The 20,089-nt window shown below is 46.2% G+C and overlaps 2 protein-coding genes and 1 long non-coding RNA gene across 4 annotated transcripts in view; 2 read left to right on the forward strand and 1 right to left on the reverse strand.

The window, feature by feature from the left end:
- RRP8 (ribosomal RNA processing 8) overlaps positions 1-20,089 on the forward strand; it is a 62,773-nt gene that overhangs the window by 38,414 nt on the left and 4,270 nt on the right. The window lies entirely within an intron of this gene.
- Positions 1-20,089, reverse strand: part of DNHD1 (dynein heavy chain domain 1) — an 84,993-nt gene that overhangs the window by 11,787 nt on the left and 53,117 nt on the right. Inside the window, exons 22-32 of the mRNA XM_029914943.1 lie at positions 18,792-18,917; positions 18,392-18,489; positions 15,389-18,290; positions 15,013-15,193; positions 14,646-14,838; positions 14,108-14,396; positions 5,029-6,622; positions 4,633-4,841; positions 4,228-4,432; positions 4,053-4,155; positions 113-262 (exon numbers count right to left, since the gene is read on the reverse strand). Coding sequence (XP_029770803.1) covers positions 113-262; positions 4,053-4,155; positions 4,228-4,432; positions 4,633-4,841; positions 5,029-6,622; positions 14,108-14,396; positions 14,646-14,838; positions 15,013-15,193; positions 15,389-18,290; positions 18,392-18,489; positions 18,792-18,917 — 6,050 coding nt within the window. The remainder of the gene's footprint in view (positions 1-112; positions 263-4,052; positions 4,156-4,227; positions 4,433-4,632; positions 4,842-5,028; positions 6,623-14,107; positions 14,397-14,645; positions 14,839-15,012; positions 15,194-15,388; positions 18,291-18,391; positions 18,490-18,791; positions 18,918-20,089) is intronic.
- On the forward strand, positions 14,669-19,643 carry LOC115271968. 2 transcript variants are annotated; one of them, XR_003900185.1, is made up of 3 exons: positions 14,669-15,225; positions 15,426-16,028; positions 19,492-19,643. It is a non-coding gene; the product is annotated as an uncharacterized LOC115271968 (long non-coding RNA). The 2 variants fall into 2 exon arrangements; XR_003900184.1 differs by having other exon boundaries at positions 14,688-15,225; positions 15,426-15,537.

Below are 20,089 nucleotides of genomic sequence, written 5' to 3' on the forward strand. Positions count from 1 at the left end.
CCCCCAGGAGACTCCATGACAAGTCACCCCATTCTCTCCTCTGGGCATCCCATGAAAGGCTGTCCCCTCCCAAGAGAAGAGCGGCACAGGGCAGGCAGCAGGAAGAGCCCACCTGCTCCAGGAAAGCCTCATACTGAGCCCGCAGGGCATCCCGCTGCTTGATCAGGTTCTTGATGAGGTCCTCCTGCTGCTGACACTCCGCCAGCTGCCGTCTATACAGAAGCTTGTCTTGCTCTAGCTTCTGATGAAGTAGGTGGAGGTTCTGCAAACAGAGGTCCCGGCTCTGCAGCCCCAGATCCTGGGCCAGGTGGGATTACCCCAAGGGGAGCCCCGTGGGCTTGGGACTGTAGCATACTGCTCACTTGATAGGAGGACCGAGTTGAACTCCATATAGGCCACAGAAAAGACTGAGCCCTGGAACTGTCACTTTTCTGGTCTATGACTTGCACGCCTGGTAATGCAACTCCCAGTGGGTGACTACTTCTCCTGAACTGTCACACAGGCCCAGGCGGTCTGACTCCAAAGCCCACATGCTTAACCATTATGCTACGCTCTTTATCTTACATGGCATTTGTCATACAAGACAGTTCCCTCCCTCTTGAAACATTGTCCTCCCTTGACTTTCATGACCCCGTGTACTCCTTTGGCTTTCTCCAACTTCTGCAGCCGCTCTATCTCAGTCTCCTCCTCTATCATCCCTTCAATATTCCACAGCAATGTTTCAGGGCCCCCTTTCCTTCTTGTCCTACACTTCTATGTGCCCTCCCTAATCTCATGCCTTTCATTACCACTTAAATTTTAACAACTCTTAAATTGCTATCTCTAGCCAGATTTTTCCCCCTGAGCCCCATATCCATGTGTCCATCTGCTTCATGGCAATCTCCCCTTGGATGCCTCACAGGCCCCTCAGAGCCCATGTGCCCACAAATGAACAGTGTATTGACTGTGCCCCATCAGATCTCTTGGAATCTTACCTGTTCTTTTTCACAGAGAACTGTGGCAAAACACACCCCAGTTTCCCAAGGAAGAAAATCTTACATTACCCTGGCTCCATCTCTTCTATTCCCTCAAACCCAGCCCATCTTCAAAGCCTTTCTGCTCTACCTCCTACGTGTCCATCATGTCTTCTCCCTCACTGTGTCTCAGCTTCCACGCTCACTCCCCTTCCTCTCCTCCGCTCTCTGTGCCACAGCCAAATACCATCATCATTATGTTCCAGAACATTTGCCACTCTCTCAGTGGCAAAAATTTATTATTAATAAAAATAAATATTTATGAGGCCTCCATGCCCAGGAGGCCTCAACTCCGCTTTCCACCCTTGTGTCTGTCCTCTCCCCAGAACCCCACTCTCCCAGTCATACCTGACTTTCAGCTCCTCCAAGGTGACACATGTTCTGCTTCTGGGCCTTTGCTCATGCTTTTGCTTCAGCCTGTGACAGTCTTCCGCCCACCCCCATTCCCTTTTACATCACATCTTAGCTAACCTCCAGGTATCAACTTCGGTGTACTTTATTCATTTGTTTACATATTTCAGGAACAATTCTTAGTGCTGCCATGTTCTACACATGGCTCTGTGCTACTCACTGTGACACTTTGCTTTCTTGATACTTCGGAGCACCCTGGACTTTGTGATAACACACTGTTTTGTAATTGCCTGGCTGAGTCTATATTCCACTACACTAGGCCTTATCTTTGTTATTTAGGAGGAGCTATCATTATTGAGCTCTTACTATGTGCCAGCACTTAAAAAAATTTTTTTTAAGGTTTATTCATTTTTGAGAGACAGGTGGAGTGTGAGCGGGGAAGGGTCAGAGAGAGAGGGAGACACAGAATCTGCAGCAGGCTCCAGGCTCTGAGCTGTCAGCACAGAGCCCGACATGAGGCCTGAACCCAGGAACTGTGAGATCATGACTGAGCCGAAGTTGGCCACTTAACCAACTGAACCACCCAGGGGCCCTGTGCCAGTACTTTTCAATAGTTTCCATGGACGATGCCATCTATTCCTCAACCTAACCTCTCTGGATCTTTTCTCATCTGTAAAATGAGAAGGATAGCCACCCAGAAAGTTGTAGCAAGCATTCTACTGGCCTGTCTACCTAGATGTAGACACAGACACAACTATTAATGAGTGGCTGGACAAAAAAAAAAAAAGTGGAGTTCCATTAAGTTTTGTAGAGTACAGTAATGAATAAATGAACTGGTGGAATACAAGAGAAAAGGGAGATGGAGGGCTCCAGAATGACTCCTGGAATTTGGCTTGCGTGTCTGAGTGGATGGTGATGCCATTTCCTGGGGATGGGAACACTGAAAGAAGTACACACTATCACAGCTGTTGAGCGAATGGCCAAGGGATCTGATATTGAATGACTCTGACACTATTAACATCTCTCTCTCTTTTAAGATTTTATTTTTAAGTAATCTCTACACCCAGTGTAGGACTTGAACTCACAACCCCAAGATCAAGAGTTGCATGCTTTTCTGACTGAGCCAGCCAAGTGCCTCCACTATAAACATCTTTTATCTAGAAATTTGGGAATCTTATCTTGCACTTTGATTTATAACTGACTCAAAGAATAATTGCACCTTTAAACCAGATCAACAATTCCTGATATTAATAACTTTGGGAAATGGCAGGACCCAACACAAGAAACTGTAATTTGTAAAACATTGGAGTGGGCATTTCTGTCCCTCTGTGAACTTTGTTTTCCCATGTTACTGAGTCTTGAGGTTTTATCTAAGCTAGTGACCCTTTGTGGTGGATGGTAGTACCAGTACTGTGAGAAGTCCAACATCATTTACAGAGAACTCGATGACAACCATGCATGTAGACACTGGAAGCCACGTCCATAGAGTTGCACAGCACTGGGTGAGCTCCCTGAGGCACCCATCAAAAGAGACGGACTGGCCACTGGGAGCTGTATCGCCTGGAAGCCCAGTAGAGGTGATGCATTTGTCTGTGTGTGAGCTGACCACTAGCTCGCTTCTCTGCAGTCATCCCTGAACCTTCACCAAAGCCTTGTGTAGCAGGAAGAAAAAGAAAAGCTATTTCAGAATTCTCTCTTAAGAACAAAATGAGATTTGGGGTTGGACTAGAAAAATATCTCTTGTTACACGAGAATTGTATTGGGGGAATTCTAAGGGAAACGTTGGGTGGCTGAATAATGTGGAGTGGGCATGGGGAGAGAGGAGGAGAAGAGCAGAGCTGGTTCCTGGGAAATGCCCTGTGGAGGGAGACTAAAGAAGTTCAGGATATTGAGGTCTAGTGTACCATTCCAGTCTCTGGTTCTGGTCTAAAATCTAAATTGCCCCACTGCCATCACCCATCCACATTTCCTCAGCGTACACGAGAGCCCTGTATAGTTGGTGCTTTTGTGGAGGGAAGAGATGCAGAGACGAAGCTGTATGGGAGAACAGGATGGCTATAAGAGGTGTGCCAATGAGCCACGATAGAGAATCCAGGAGAACAAGTGGTAAGGGTAGAGGTGACCATGAGAGTGTAATCTCTGGCCTGTCCCCAGTGGGAATCCATGGAGATCTTGGGAAGCACACTGAACTTCCCACAGTCAAGGTACATACTGAGGACACCAGCAGCAAACACTGGGGTTTCATGAGTTTAGAAGAATCGGCCTGATCTCAAATGTGCCAGAGGGAACTTTGAGACCAAGCTCTAAAGGAGGTGGAAGCAGGGACTAAAGAGATCCCCTGAAGAAAGGAGTAAGTACTCTTGAGAAATAAGAACTGAGGTTCAGGGACGCCTGGGTGGCTCAGTAGGTCTGAAGTGTCTGGCTCTTGATTTTGGCTCAGATCATGATCTCATAGTTCATGAGTTCGAGACCCACATTGGGCTCTGTGCTGACAGTGCATTGCCCGTTGGGATTCTATCTTCCTTGTTCTCTGCCCCTCCTCTGCTTGCTCTATCTCTCTCTCAAAATAAATAACAATAAACTTTAAAAAGCCCCTGAGGTTCAGTCTGGTTGGTTCCTCCAAAGTCCCCCTTTGGGTTCCTGTTTTGACCCTACTATGCATACCTCATAATCTTTCCCCCCCTTTACCTTGCGGGAGTTTTTCAGCAGCCATTCCAAGTTATAGATGAAGTTGATGTGGGCAGTGTGCTTCTCCATAAGCATTCTCAGATTTTCCAGGGCATTCTGGATCCTGGTGATATAATATACCAATTAGTGGACCCAAGGAAGCAGGAGGTGCAATGCAGGAAATGGGGCCACTCACCGTCGGGCCTTCTTCTTAATCTGCACACTCATCTGTTGTTGCAGCAGCACAAAGGTGTCCAGAAAGTCTAGGAAGGTCTTGGGGGTGACTAGTGGCAACTCAGGGCATAGGTGTCCATGGTAGCTGGCAGCCGAAAGGTGGATGAGAGCCATGGCTTTGGCCACACTGGGAATTGACGCCTGGAGGTCTGGGCACTTCAAGGAGTCTGAAACGGGCATGACTTTAGCCTGGACTTGTGAACTCATAGGGGAATGGGAAAGAAAAGGGGACTCTCTTCTGATTCAGGAAGGGGGGCAGAAAAGGTGAAGGGAGTCACTAGGTTCTAGGGAGAGAGAGAGAGACTGACCTGAATCCTCATTAAAACCTGGTTGGGATGAGTAGCAAGAACAGGTAAAAAGGGCTCACCATCATCAATGGATAGATTCTGAGCACTCTCCAGGTAGTGCCGGACCACGCTGATCAGGGAGTCCTGGTCCCAGGGTTCATAGCGGTCAATGCTAGCAATGGCCAGTTGAAGAAGCCTCAGGTAAAGGGTGGAGGGCAGCTGTTTGTGGGGCTGGTCGTCTCCAATAAGAATGAACATGTGCAGGTGATTGCACACTTGCTGGTAGAACCTGTGGGCCAGGGGCTCAGATGCTGTCCTCCCCTTTATCCCTGGTTTGCCCATTTAAGCCCCAACCCCAAACCTGACCCCTTATCCCTGATCTAAGCCCTCACATCAACTCTTAGATTTCTTTTTGGCCTTTTGGCCAGGACAGAGCAAGAGCGAAGCAGCTCTTAGTATGGGGTTCTTGGCCTCACCTGTGAAACAGTGTTTCCTTCTTGATGTTCTGCTTGACACTAAGGTTCTCCCTGAGGAAATGTTCTTCAATACATTCCAGATCTCGTTCTGTGTACTGGTCAGGGAAACTGCCTGAGGTTACCAGGGCCAGCAGCCGATGAAGGGTAGTCAGATTCACACCCTTGGGCACCAGCAGAGCCACTGGCTGGCCTAACATGCCAGCGTGCCAGCTGGCATCCCGCAGACACTGGAGAATAGCCTCCTCTGAGCCAGATGGCAGATGGAAGAGGCGGGCCTGATAAATGCTAGCTGCCAGAATGATGGCAGTACGGCGCCCAGTACCCAGAGCCCCTGAGAGCAGTAGGCCATGCTGCCGGGGCCTGGCCAACACCCGGACCAGGCGGGCCACGTGCTTGGCCATGGCATGGCACCGGGCAAGGGAGGCGTTCAACTTTAGCTGAGCAGCTGTGATGGACAGCTGCTCCTCCAGGCTCTCCCACTGCTGTTCCAGGTACAGGGTGGGGCTCTCAGAGTTTGACCCTAGTGTCAGCTCCTGACTGAAGACCAGGTCAGAGGGATTTTCCCAGGGGCAGAGTAGTAGTACTGGTAGCAATAGAGGTGAGATCTGGTCCATCTGGGCCATTTTCTGCCACCGACTCTTGTTTCTACGTAACTGAACTTTGCAGATGGAGGCCTTTGTGCCTTCCTCCTGGCTTGTCTTCTGACTTACAATTTCTATGCTTTCCTTTACTGGTGCTGTGGAAGGTGCTAGACCTGAATCATTGGAGGGTGAGCCTGTGGTGACCTGAAGGCCATAAGGGTCGTCTTCCTCCTCTGTCTCACTACCACTGTTGCTTAAGTCCTCCCACTGGGCCAACTCCCCTTCAGATTCCACTTCGGGAACCCTCTCCTCATCTTCTTCTTCCTCCTCATAGCCCTTGCCCCTGTGCTGGAGTGCTGGTCCACAGCAGAAGACACTCTGAGCTACTTCTAGGAGCAGGTTGGCACAGTAGGAGCGTTCTCTAGGGCTATCCAGCCTGTCACAAAAGGTCCTCTGTGCCTCATGCAACCAAAGACGCACCATGTTCCGTGTGGCCATCAGGATTGTCAGGCGGATGCCACACAAGCCCGACACCCGGCGCAAGTGCTCCTGATGGTTGGGAAGACCTTGAGAGCCCATCCTGGTTGGCAGCAGCTGCAAGCTGCCCAGTAATTGGCTTACAGAGTGCAGGGAGAAGCGGTAATGCGGGTGGAGCGGGGAAGGCATAAAGCAGTTGCCCACAGCCTCCCAGGCCTCCACTGAGGCCTGGACCAGGGCTTTCGCTAGAACCCCCTCCCGTTCCACAGAGGGAAAGCGCTCAAGCCAGGCCTGGATGCTAGGTGTGTGCCTGCTCAGCAGCATGGCCTGGGTCATACTACCCAGGGCGAGCACTGTGAAGAGTCTAAAGAGACGTGGGCACAGCGGGCATTCACAGAAGCCTGGTACGGTGGCAGTGGCAAGGAAGTTGACTAGAGGTTGCAGCGTCTGCAATTCCAAGGTGCTGTGGGCATACACCGTGCCATCTATGGCCTGGCGCAGAGTCTCCAACACTGGCTGGCAGCTCTTCTCTGGGTCTGTGGGACATGAAGACTGACAGTGAGGACAGGCAGGCACACACATGACCGTGTCACCCTGTTCCTTTTATTGCTGCTTCCCTGGGGTTATTTCTGGCACACACAGGGTTCTAAAGGAATTTTGTACACTGGATGTGCTAGGACTTGGTTACGTCCAAGTACATTGCTCTGTCTTCCCCACACCCCCCCTTAAAGCAAGTAATCTCTTTTTCCTTCTCCCCGCAAATCCTACTTCTGTGACCAATTATTTGTTAAGAACAGAAAGTTTGGAAGCTGGGACTGGTGGAAGCTTGATCTGACACAACAGTCAGAAAGAGGAGTTCTGTGAAGTCAGAACACTTCTGTGAAGTCAGTGTTAAGGTGTGACTTACGTAAAATAAAATGTAGTTTGTAAGTCCTGATAAATGTGCACACTTATGTAATGGCTCCTCCAGTAATATTTGGAACATTTTCATCACTTCAGAAGGTTCCCCCATGACCCTTTGCAGTCAGTCCCCTACCACATTGTCCCAGGAACTTCTCTCTGATCTGATTTCTATCACTATTGCTTAGCTTTGCCTGTTCTAGAACTTCACATAAAGGGAATTGTATTGTATGTAGTTTAGCACATCTGGCTTCTTTCACTTGGCCTGATTCTGAGATTCACCCATGTTTTGAATATATCAGTTTGTTCTGTTTTATTGGAGTAGTATTCCATTATAAAGATACCACAACTTGTAGACCCATTGACATGCTGATGGGCGTTTAGGTTGTTTCCACGTTTTGACTGTGCAGAATAATGCTGCCACAAGTGCTCTTGGCCACTCACAAATCTTGCTTTTGTGAAATATCTATTCTTTTATCTGCTTTAAAAAATGGAGTTTATTTTCCTATTGAGTTGTAAGAGCTTTTTTATGTATTCTGGGTATAAGTCCTTTGTCAGATATGTGTATTGTATTTCTATGGCTTCCTTTTTCATTTTCTTAACAGTGTCTTTTGAAGGGCATAGATTTTTAATTTTCACAAAATCCAATTTTTGTGTCCTAAGAAATCATTGCTTCTAACCAAGGTCATACAGATTTTTCTCTAACATTTTTTGTAAAGTTTTATAGTTTTAGCTTTTACATTTAGGTCTTTAATTGATTTATAATTAATTTTTGTGCATGTCATAGGGTAGGGTTCAGGGTTTCTATTTTTCACCAAACAGATATGTAGTTGTTACAACTCCATTCATTGAAAGAACTATACTTTCTCCCATTGAATTATTTTGGCACATTTGTTGAAAACCAATTGACTGTATATGATTATATTAGATTCTCTGTTTTATTCCATTAGTCTGTCTGTATCCAAGTCCTAATACAAATACCCCATTCTCTTGATTACTATAGCTGTGCACTAAGTCTTGAAATAAATATTGTTAGCCTTTCACTTTATTCTTCTTTTTCAAAGTTGTTTTGGGTCTTCTAGGTCTTCTGTGTTTCTATATAAGTCTCAGAATGAGCCTATCAATCTTGTCATTTTCTACCCAAAAAAAAAAAAAAGTCTGCTCTGATTTAGATTGGCATTCCACTGAATCTATAGATCAATCTGGGAAGAATGAGCTTCTTAATGACATTGACTCCTCTGACCCATAACATGGTATATTTCTTCATTTATTTAAGTGTCCTTTATCTCAGCAATATTTAGTGATTTTCAGTGTATATCTCTAAGTTTATTCCTAAATATTTTAAGGTTTCAGACGATATTTTCAACTACAGTTAAAATTTTTGATTGCCACTTGTTTGTTACTAGGATATGGTGATTTCAGTGATTCTATATGATTTTAATAGATTGACTTTGTATCCTATCACCCTGCTAAATTCACTTTATTTATTCTAGAAGTTCTGTAGGGTTGTTTTGTTGGTGGTAGTGATGGTGTAGACTACTTAGGATTCTCTGTAGAAAATCATGTTGGGGTGTCTGGGTGGCTCAGTCAGTTAAGTGTCCAGCTCGTGATTTCAGCTCAGCTCATGATCTCACACTTCATAAGTTCGAACCTCACATTGAGCTCTGTGTTGAAATTGCAGAGCCTGCTTGGGATTCTCTCTCTTCCTCTCTCTCTGCCCCTCACTGGCTTGCTCTCTCAAAAATAAATAAACATTAAATTTTTTTTAAAAATTATGTTATGTGCCAGTAAAGAGAGTATTACTTTGTCTTTTCCAATTTTAAAGACATTTATTTCTTTTTCTTATTGCACTGTCTCTGGTGCAATATTGAATAGAGGCAGTGAAAGTGGATGCTATTGCCTTGTGACTGATCTTGTAAAGTGTTCAATATTTCACTATTAAGTATGTAATTAGCTATAGGTTTTAAGAGATGTCCTTCATCAAACTGTGAAAGTTCCCTTCTATTCCTAGTTTGCTGAGAGTTACCAGTGTTGAATTTTATCAAGTGCCTTCTCTTTATTAAGATACTCTTACATGTTTCATCATTTATTCTGTTAATGTCATAAATTACACTGATTTTTTAATTCTGACTCAACTTTTCATTCTGGGGATATAGTCTATTTGATCACAATGCACTGCTTAAACTACAGCCCACAGGTTTTTATATGTTTTGTTTCATTATTATTCAGTTCAAAATATTTTCTAATTTCCCTTGTGATTTCTTTGATGCATGAAGTTATTTAGAAATGTGTTTAATTGCAAAGAATTTGGGAATTTTACAGTGTATTATTGAGTTTTATTATGGTAGTCAGAGAAAATAGTCTACAAATTGTAATCCTTTGAAATTTGTTGAGACTTATTTTATAGCCCAGCATTATCATGTACCCTGGAGAATACTCCACATACACTTGAAAAGAAAGTGCCTTTTTCAGTTGGCGGGTATAATGTTCAGTAAATGTAAATGCAGTTGATTGTGTTATTTAGATCTATATCCTCATTTCCTCTTTTCTCTTCTATCAATTATTGAGAGGAATATTAAATCTCCTACAGTGATCTTGAACTTGCTATTTGTCTCTCATTTCTATCCACTCTTTTTCTTTGTACATTTTGGTAATTTATTTATTTTATTGTTTTATTTTATTTATTTCTTTATTGCTTATTTGTTTTTGAGAGAAAGAGCATGAGCAGAGGAGGGACAGAGAGAGGGAGACACAGAATTCCAAGCAGGCTCCAGTCTCTGACCTGTCAGCACAGAGCCCAACGTGGGACTCGAACCAACAAGCTGTGAGATCATGACCTGTGCTGAAGTTGGAGGCTTAAATGCAGAGCCCAACACGGGGTTTGAACCCACAAGCCATGAGATCGTGATCTGAGCTGAAGCTGGACACTTAACCAACTGAGTCACCCAGTCTTTGTATATTTTTAAGTTGTTTCCAGTGCTTACACATTTAGGATCTTTATGTCTTTTTGATTAATTAAATATTTTAATTGTGAGCAAAACTAAAAGGCAACCGATGGAATGGGAGAAGACATTTGCAAATGACATAGCAGATAAAGGGTTAGTATGTAAAACCTATGAAGAATTTATCAAACTCAACACCCAAAAAACAAATAACCCCATGAAGAAATGGGCAAAAAGACATAAGTAGACACTTCTCCAAAGAAGACACCCAGATGGCCAACTGACACATGAAAAAGTGCTCAACATCACACATCATCAGGGAAATACAAATCAAGACCACAATGAGATACCACCTCACACATGTCAGAATGGCTAACATTAAGCTCAGGCAACAACAGATGTTGGCGAGGATGTGGAGAAAAAGGATCTCTTTTGCACTGCTGTTGGGAATGCAAACTGGTGCAGCCACTCTGGAAAACAGTACGGAGGTTCCTCAAAAAAATTAAAAATAGAACTACCCTATGACCCAGCAATTGCACTAGTAGGTATGTATCCAAGGGATACATGTGTGCTGTTTCAAAGGGGCACATGCACCCCAATGTTTATAGCAGCACTATCAACAATACCTAAAGTATGGAAAGAGACCAAATGTCCATCAATTTATGAATGGATAAAGAAAATATGGTACATACATACAATGGAGTATTACTCAGCAATAAAAAAGAATGGGATCTTGGAGTGCCTGGGTGGCTCAGTTGGTTAAGCGTCCGACTTCGACTCAGGTCATGATCTCACGGTTCATGGGTTTGAGCCCCGCGTTGGGTTCTGTGCTGACAACTCAGAGCCTGGAGACTGTCTTCGGATTCTATGTCCCCCTCTCTCTCTGACCATCCTCTGCTCACCCTCTCTCTCTCTCTCGAAAATAAATAAAAACATTTAAAAAATTAAAAAAAAAATGGAATCTTGCCATTTGCAACTATGTGGGTGGAACCTGAGGGTATTTTGCTAAGCGAAATTAGAGAAAGACAAATATCATATGACTTCACTCATATGAGGACTTTAAGATAAAAAACATATGAACATAAGGGAAGGAAAGCAAAAATAATATAAAAACATGGAGGGGGACAAAAACATAAGAGACTCTTAAATATGGAGAACAAACAGAGGGTTACTGAAGGGGTTGTAGGAGGGGGGATGGGCTAGCTGGGTAAGGGGCATTAAGGAATCTACTCCTAAAATCACTGTTGCACTATATGCTAACTAACTTGGATGCAAATTTTAAAAATAAGTAAAAAAATAAAATAAATATTTTAATTCTGAGATGTCCAATTCTCTATCTCTGGTAATACCCTTTGTCTTGAAGGACTTTTTGGAGTGCTTAGGACTTTACATTTAATATAATTATTCATACGGTTGCTTTAAAGTCCATCATATTGTCATTTGTCTTCTATTTGTCTCTCTTTTTTTAAATTACCCTATTGCTCATTTCCTGATTCCTTTTACATACTTATTTTTACATTTAAAATATTATATATTTTAAATTATACTCTGCTATTATTACTGAGTGATTTTTCTAGGGTAACAATATGCCTCCTTAATGTATCAATACTTACAAGTAGCACTGTGCCACTTCACACCTCATGCCTGACCTTACCCACTTCCTAGTTCACATTTCACGAATGTAAGGACCTTACAATAGTATAATTTTTACTCATTGCTCCCCACCCTATCCTTTTGCTACTGTTCCAGGTTATTTTCTACTCTGCCAAAAATGTTATTATTTTTATTTTTAAACTATCAACTGTCTTTAAGGAAATTAAGAGTGAAAAGGATATTTATATGCACCCACACATTTACCATTTCTGATGCTCTTCATTCTTTTTGGTAGATCTGTTTCCGTAGAAACTCAGTTCCAATACGATTCTATTTCCCTTCTACCTGAAGACTATCTTTTGGCATTTCTTATAGTGCAGTCCTAGTGACAGTAGATCATAGCTTTCGCGCATCCTCATTTATGAAGAGTACCTCTACTGGACATAGAATTCCAAGATGATAGGTCCTCCCCCCTTTATAGTGCTTTAAAGATGTTGTTCCGCCGTCCTCTGGATTCTGTTGTTTCTGAGGGGAAGTTAACCATCATTCTTAATATCATTCATCTGCACATTTTTCATTTCAGTTATTGTGTTTTCCAGTTCTGAAATTTCCATTTAGTTATTTTTGATAGTTTCTATTTCTTTGCTGAGACTACTTATGCACTCACTCATTAAGATCATATTTTTCTTTAAGTATCTGAATACTTTTATAATAGCTGTATAAAATATTTGCTAAGTTCAACTTCTAGACCATTTCAAGGTTAGTTTTTATTGAGTTTTTATTGACTGTTTTCTCTAGACAAAGGGGCATAGTTTTTTGTTTTGTTGTATGTCTATTCCTGTCACCCTAGGGTATCTTTTTTAAAAATATTAAGTTTATTTATTTATTTTGAGTGAGAAAGAGAGAGAGGCAGAGAGAAAGAATCTCTTTCTGTCAGTGCAGAGCCCAAGGTGGGGGCTCAAACTCACGAACCATGAGATGATGACCGAAGCTGAAGTTGGATGCTCAACCAACTGAGCCACCCAGGTGCCCCTTCTCTAGGACATCTTTTACCCTGCCAGTTGTAATATACTTCACAACACTGCTTGCAATGTTTTCAGCCTTCCCATTAAAATGTATTCTCAGCTGCTATTTAGATCTGAATTTACCCTTTCTATTTTCCACCGACAATCTGATTATTTGTACAAATTCACTGAAAGGGCCAAATAAGATAGTTGGAGAAAATTAAAGGTTTTGGTGCTAAACAGACTTAAATTTTAATTTTGGTACTGACATTTACTGACTAGAGTATCTTGGGCAAGTTATAAAAATCTTTCAGTTTCTTCATCTTTAAAATGATCATCACAAATTTCCATCTTAATAGGATTTTATGAGCACTAAAGATGACATAGATAAAGAGTGTAACACATATTCCTCAATAAATTGTACCTATTAAGTGTGTATAAAACCTGATTCAAGTTTTCTACATTTCATAAAAGACTTCAGTGTCTAACTGGACAACCCAGCTAATGCTTTAGCCCACTGACTTCCTTGACTCTATTATTCTTTACCTATACTTCACTTCTGCCCATTCCCCTGGGCATATCCCACATTCAAATCTGTCATCATCACTTTAGAAACTTTAAACTTCAGTATCCCAGAATTTTATCACAATTTCCCCTTTCCTTTGTAATCTTTGCTTCTTAAACTCTTGGTGAGCACTTACTTCCTGTTGGGTCTATCATAATGAATAAGACAAATCTCTCTCTCATAAAGCTCAGAGTATAGTGGAAAGGATCAATAAGTAAACATACAATCATAAAACCATGGCTATCACAGATTTTTGTACAGAGCACAAGATGAATATCTAACCTCGCCTGGAACATCTTTATGTTGCCTAAGCTTATTTGTAAAGAATAAGGACTTAGCTAAATACACAGAAGAGGGAACACAGAGAAGGCAGCAATCCCAGATGTTAGAGGAAGCCTGACTTACTGAATGCCTATACATAGTTGAGTCCAGTTAGAGTGTAAGAGGAGAAAGCCTCATCACAAGAAATCTTGCAAGAGCATTCACCAAAGTTCCAGGTAATGACTGTCTGAACTAGGGAGATGGAATGGAAATAAGTGGAAAGATCTGAGTGATATTTAGAATGCAAAATTGCGAGACATTGTTACTGGACTTCAGTAAGAAAGGGGGAGATGTCAACAAGATTTCTGGCTTAAGAGACTGGACGGATGGTAGAACTAGTTACTAAGAGGACAGAAATAGGATTTAGGGGTCAGATGATGAGTTCAGTGTTGAGTCTGAAGGGCCAGTAGGACAACAAGATAGAGATACAGAGTAGGTAACTGGATGAACAGGTCTAGCACTTAGAAGAAAAGCCTGGCCTAGGGAATATTTATCAGTCAAGGCATAGAGATGGAGGATGAGGCCATGAGAGGAGTGTGATTGTTCAGGGAGCACATTTTCAGTGAGAAGATAGTAAGAATAGGATGCCGAGGTTTGGTCTGTAGGTGTCTGATCGGGAGTCAGTAAATATTGCTAGGGATTTTACAGTCTCAAGAGAGCGCTGTGACTCCTTTCTTCCTCTGCCCAGCTACTTACTAGAAGCAGCCAGGTGCAGATCTTCCAGCAGGAAGAGGAGGGAGCCTTTAGAATCCAGGTGCGGCCCAGGCGATGGGGCAGCTTGTGCTTGGCCCCGGATCCCTTGACTCAGCAGCAGGCGCAGGTGGGTGGGACTAAAGGCAGAGTGGATGGGGCTGTGTGTGCAAGGGTGATGTGGCTCCACCAACATCTTCACAAAGGTTGACTTCCCTGTTGCTGCCTCTCCAGCCAGCAGCACTGGGTATCCCTTTGACAGCAGCAGGTCCACCACATATAAGAGCCGTTCAGTCTGCAAGACAGGAACAGGGCTTACTGGGCCAATGCTAGTTTAGGCAGTAATCTAGCTGAAAGCAAAGGTCTAGGGGTCTTGTCTTAGAGCTGCACCTGCATAACACTTCACATATCCTTGTGATTGTGAAAAAATATCAAAGAATGGAAGTGGGGGGGGAGGGGGCTCGGCTGGTCCCAGAACACAGATCACCCCCCCAGGATATCTCCTTGAGCCCCAAGCCCAGCTGCTGCCCCATTGTCTTCACACCTGGGGAGAAGGGTTGAAGATGCCCGGAATTCCTCTGATGCGGCTTCCCAGGTAATGGCCAGTGAAGGGGACCAGTGTCCCATTTTCAGGGCATACATGTAGATCAAACACCGAGGCAGAAGGCAGTGGCTCTGGGTAGTTGCGGAGGCAACTAATAAAACCCCTCACGAAGGCATCAAAGAGGGGCCAGAGCCTGTTTAGATGGATGTATGGGCAAAGGTGTCAGATAGTTACAACAATTCCGTTTGTGACACACTCACACATTTCACCCTCCCCCAACAGTCATGTCACCTGGGTTTTAACTCCCATGTGCCAGTCCATCTCAGCTCTCTGCATTCCCCACTCCCAGCCCCACCCCTGCAGATACCTGGAGGGAAGGTGGGCTCCAAAGCCCCAGATCAATGCAAAAAGAAAGCTGCTGACAGCCAGCAAATGCTCCTTGCACTCAGTAGGTACATCATCAGTGTCAACCTGGGATGGGTTCAGAGAGCTGCTTTTTGAGGACTTGAAGCTCTGGGCCACAGGATCACTATAGCTGAGGTCCTCTGCTAAGGTCACCATGGCCAGAATAGGAGCCCAGGTAGGAAAAAGTGGGGAGTGGAGGAAGTGAGTAGAGATTGGCTCTGCTGCCCACTTTTGGTCCCCAGGCCCAAATCCAGTAAAGAACCCAGGCCCCAGGCCCCCGCTGTATGCCATCTGTCCTCAAAGCCCCTTGTCCCAAGTCGTCCCTTCCCTTCCCTCACCTGAGACAAGTGACTTTTCCCCTTGATCTCTGTGCAGGTGGGGGTCGAGCAGACCACGCAGGATACGGGCCAGGCTGGTGACTTCGGCCACACCTGGGCAAACGGCCTGCTGCCCATGAGCCTGCAGCAGAGAGCTGACACCCTGGCGGGTGAGGAATTGGATCGCCGCTGGCACCAGTCCTTCAGCCAGGCAGTTGAGCTCAGTGACTGTCTGGGGCTGCAGGCGGTACTCATGGGGCAGGGCTGCCATCAGGACATTAAGCATGCTTTGCCAAGTCTGCTCCCCACCACACCACACGAGGGCACACTGACTTGTCACTGTGGGGGACACACCTTTTGCATCTCCCACCTCCATCAGGAGGAAGGTACCTGGGGGTTGTGCTATCTGCTGACCATTGGGGAGGCTGAGCTGGGGGGCATCGCTCAGGAGGCAAGTGATAGAGTCCAGCCAGGCAGCACTGGCGACTCCATCACATATTATCCAGTGCTGGATGGCCACCGATTCCTGTGATGGCCCCTTTGGGCCCGCAGTCTTACATGGACTGGCTGCATGAAACAGCCTGGGTAAGACGCCATGGTGCCAGCAGGGGCCCTCGAGCCATCCCAGGAACTCCTGCGGGCTGAGGACATTAGGATACAGGTGGGTGATCTCCACTGCCTGGCAGCCCTGAGCTGAGGTGTCCTCCCTGGCTGCCAGCCGATTCTGGATCTTAAATAAGCTGTGCCAACAAGTGGTCTTGCCACTGCCTGCAGGGCCCAGGAGCAAAACACTCGAAACCCGGCCCAGAGCCTGGCTCAGCTGCTCCAGGGATTCCAAAATATCAGGGCTGGGATGGAGGCCCATCTGCTGCAGTTCCTCCACCAGCAGTGGCTTCCTCAGCGTGTGGGTCACAGGCTCTGCCAGCACCTGGCGGGCATTAGGGAAGAGCCCACAGAGCAGCTCTTGGAGGTCGTGCAGGTGGACACCACTGAGGAAGCTGAACAGCGGTGAGTGTAGCAGGGCACGCAGTAGGGCATCCTCCTCATTGACAGCTAGGCTATCAGGCCGCTGGGACTTGGGCTCCTTGGTTACATTTATATCTTGTATCATGTCTTCCAGTACCTGCTTGAGCAATGGCAAGCGGCAGGGCAGGGATGCAGACACCAGCTCACGCTCTAGGGAGAAGAATTTAGACAAGCAGGAAGCCATGCGGGAGGCATCCTGCATCCCCGCACCCAGCAGGGTCAGCTCTGCCACTTGCTGCAGGTCAGGTAGTGTCAGTGCCACAGGCCGCAGCAGCAGGTGCAGGTTGGCAGGCACAGCGGGACTCAGGGAATGCAGCGTCAGGAAACAGCCATAGCCAACGCGTATGTACACGTGACGTTTCTCAAAGAAGCCACTGCCCAGGAGCTGAGGGTGTGTGGGGTCAAGAGTGCTGGTGCTTTGGGAGGCCTCCTGGTACAGTGGGGCATAGAGGTGGTGCAGCTCAGCGAGGCGCTGGCCCAGGGCAGAGAGCAAGCCAGGGGGGAGACGCTGAGCCTCCTCCAACAGCAGCCAGGCACCACCCTGCAAGGCTCCGTTCAGGTAGTTGCTCAGGCTTTGGGCTTCCATCTGAGGCAGGCAAGGCATCATCACCAGCTGGCGTCCCAGGGCCTGTGCCATGCTCTTCACCGTGTCTGTCTTCCCCACTCCTTCAGGGCCTACTAGAGTCCCACAGGCTACCTCCTCCAAGGCCAATAACAGCACCAGGGCTGGCCGTTCAGGCAGCAGACTGGGTAGAGACTCTAGTCTGGGACCCAGGTATTCATAATTGTACAGGAAGGACCGACCCAGCACATCTACCCAGCATGCAGCTGGCGACAGAGAAGTCTCAGTAGATGCAATAGTCTTGAGACTCTGCAGGGGTTTCTGGGGGATAGTGTGAGGTGAACCCAGGTGGTATTTGAGTTGGCGGGACCAGTGAAAATCTGTCAGATCACTGACCTGGTGCTCCTGCAAGAGCTGCGCTATATCCCGGTGAGTCACTGCCATGACCAGCAGGGCACTGAGCAGGCTGGTCTGACGGACAGAAGGCAGGGGCTCCCCACCCTGGGAGGCCCTCTGAGCCCGTATAAAATGCACCAGTGCCTCGAGCTTGCGCACATGCATGGGGACCATGTTCAGGGTCCTCCCCTTGAGCAGAGCCTCCTCCATCCCCGCCCGCCATACCACTTCCTCTGCCACCATCACACACTGCCAAGGGAAGGCCCGGACTAAGTCTAACCAGTGGTGGACACACAGCTGCAGGGGCGGCTGGCCTTGCTGGGGTGGCTGGCCTTGCTGGGGCAGCTGCTTGAAGGCCTCATCTAAGAATGGGCCCAGAGCGAGACGGGAAGCCACACAGCCCTGCAGCCTGTGCACCAGTGTCAAACGCAGGCACTTCTCCAGATGGGCCAGCCATTTGGGGAGATCTGGATGCAGAGGGATGGACCCCTGCAGCTTCATCTCTTCCCCACCCGCCCCAAGCACTGCAAATGCTTCCACCTGAGTAGAAGGCTTTGGGCTTGAGTCCCGGTCACCCATGTTTTTGTCAGTTGGGCTGGACTTGAAGCTCACAGCATACACATGAGGAAAGCAGCGTCGTACCCAGAGCTGGGCCTCACATGGCTCCGGGGGTGTAGCCAGCAGGGCTACCAGCTCACTACTGCTGAGGAAGAAGAGGCGGGGGAAGTGAGTGCACACCCCGTACAGCACACTCTCCAGGGACATGATGATGCCTTCCAGCTCCACCGAGCCTGCTTGCAGCAGTTGTTGTAGCTGCTGGCCTTGGAAGTGAGGGCTCCGCTTGATGCTGGGCACTACAAGTGACAGAACCAGGGGGTCAGCCACAGAGGTCTGCATCAGGATCCGATACTGATCATCCATGGCCTTGAACCGGGAGTTCTGTAGTGAGCGAGGGGGAAAAAATGAGGGCAGCTCCCCCTCCAGCAATAATCCCCACTATGCAGTAGCCCTTGTCCACCTGCCTCACCCCTCTTCCCTACCAAGTCAGAACTAGGAAACTCGATCTTCATTTCATATAGAACTTTATTCAGAAAAATCCACTTCTGCTGGAAAGTCATCCACATCTCCAGCAAGGTACCTATGTGAACAACAGAGGAACACTGGAGGGAAGATAGGGTTCCAGCTTCTGCAAGATCCAGCTGGCCCTGACCTCTCAGGGTGCCCCACCCCAAAATACTCAGCAGGACCCAGGTACTTTCCTTGGAGAGCAAACCTGCACTGCAAATAAACTTCCACCTGGTCACCAGAGCCCAAGCAGTAGGAAGGTCCTCACTCTGTCCTTCGAGTCTTCCCCCACCCAACGCCCACCTGTCACCCCATCCCTCTGGGCATTCCCACCCTAGATCCCACCCACTCGCCAGGCTAACGGCCTGTACTCACTCAGGCTACGCATGATGGTCACCCACTCCAAAGCTATTTTGTTTAAGTTTCCTGACTTTTGGATGGCCAGGATCTTGAACAATACCTGAAGACTGTCCTGGATGGAATCCTGCAGGCTGATGAAATCTGAGGAAGAGTGGGTTCTAGCTGAGCTGAGCTGGCAGGGAGATGGGGCAAGGGCAAGGGTGGTGGATCCCCAAATTACACTGAAACTCACAGTTCTCAAGCTATTCTCTAGAAGACTCAAACATTTTTTCTTCCCCTAATTGGAAGGTATGCTCACCCAGAGTCAGAGTGTGTTTAAAGCCTGTCCATGTGAGTTATAATCTTAATTGCAGAATTTGATCTAATATTATGTTAACCACTGAAATATGGGTGAGGAAGAATTGCTGGTTCTATGGACACTATGGAAAGCCTTTAGTAAAGGTGAGCTGATAAAAACATGATATTAAATTAGGTATACACCAATTTTTTTAAGTAGGTTTCACACCCAGCAGGGAGCCCAACACAGGCCTTGAACTCAAAACCCTGACATTGACACCTGAGTTGAGATCAAAAGTTAGTTGCTTAACTGACTGAGATACCCAGGCACCCCTAGGCCAGTCGATTTTTTTAAATCGGGAAACTATAATAAAATATAGAAAAATTCTGGACTCCAGCAACTTCACAAATATCTTCATGTCACTGCTCAACTTTACAGAAACCGAAAGTGGAGACGGCAGACAACGCATTAAGGCAGGAAAGGCAGTGAGGAACTTCTATCAGTTGACTGCAATCAAGGTCAAGACCTTGTCCTTAGGCTAAAAAGTTATATTTATATGTTTTAAGCTAAAATAAAAATCTTAAGCCATATATACATCATATTTTATGATCTTCCTATTTAACTAACTTTGAATTTGCCAGTTGAGTTTCAAGTGGACTGGATAAGATAATTTCTCCTTTACTGGCAGTTCCCTAACTGCATCATCTTGGGTGGCTATCCATATGCTGTTCCCTCTGTCTGGCATGCCCTTGTCTCCCTGTAAGTTTGGCAAACTCCGGCTCCTTCAGGAGTCATCAATGAGGCCTTTACCTATGGGAAAGAAAGATTCCTCTGACTCTCGCCAGTCCTTTGAAGCTGGTATTTTTCTGAGATTCTACTGCCCTCAGTTAAATTCTCACTCACGCACTTATCTCTATTCTATCATCCTCTCTTACAGACTAGGAGCTCCTGGGGGACAGGACTTCTGTCTGTAAATCTCAGGGTTTCCTTTGTTTGGCTCAGCAAAGGCAGGTAAGTTTGATGCAGAAATGACAAA

The sequence above is a fragment of the Suricata suricatta genome, chromosome 11 (assembly GCF_006229205.1).
Source record: "Suricata suricatta isolate VVHF042 chromosome 11, meerkat_22Aug2017_6uvM2_HiC, whole genome shotgun sequence".
Taxonomy (NCBI): Eukaryota; Metazoa; Chordata; class Mammalia; order Carnivora; family Herpestidae; genus Suricata; species Suricata suricatta.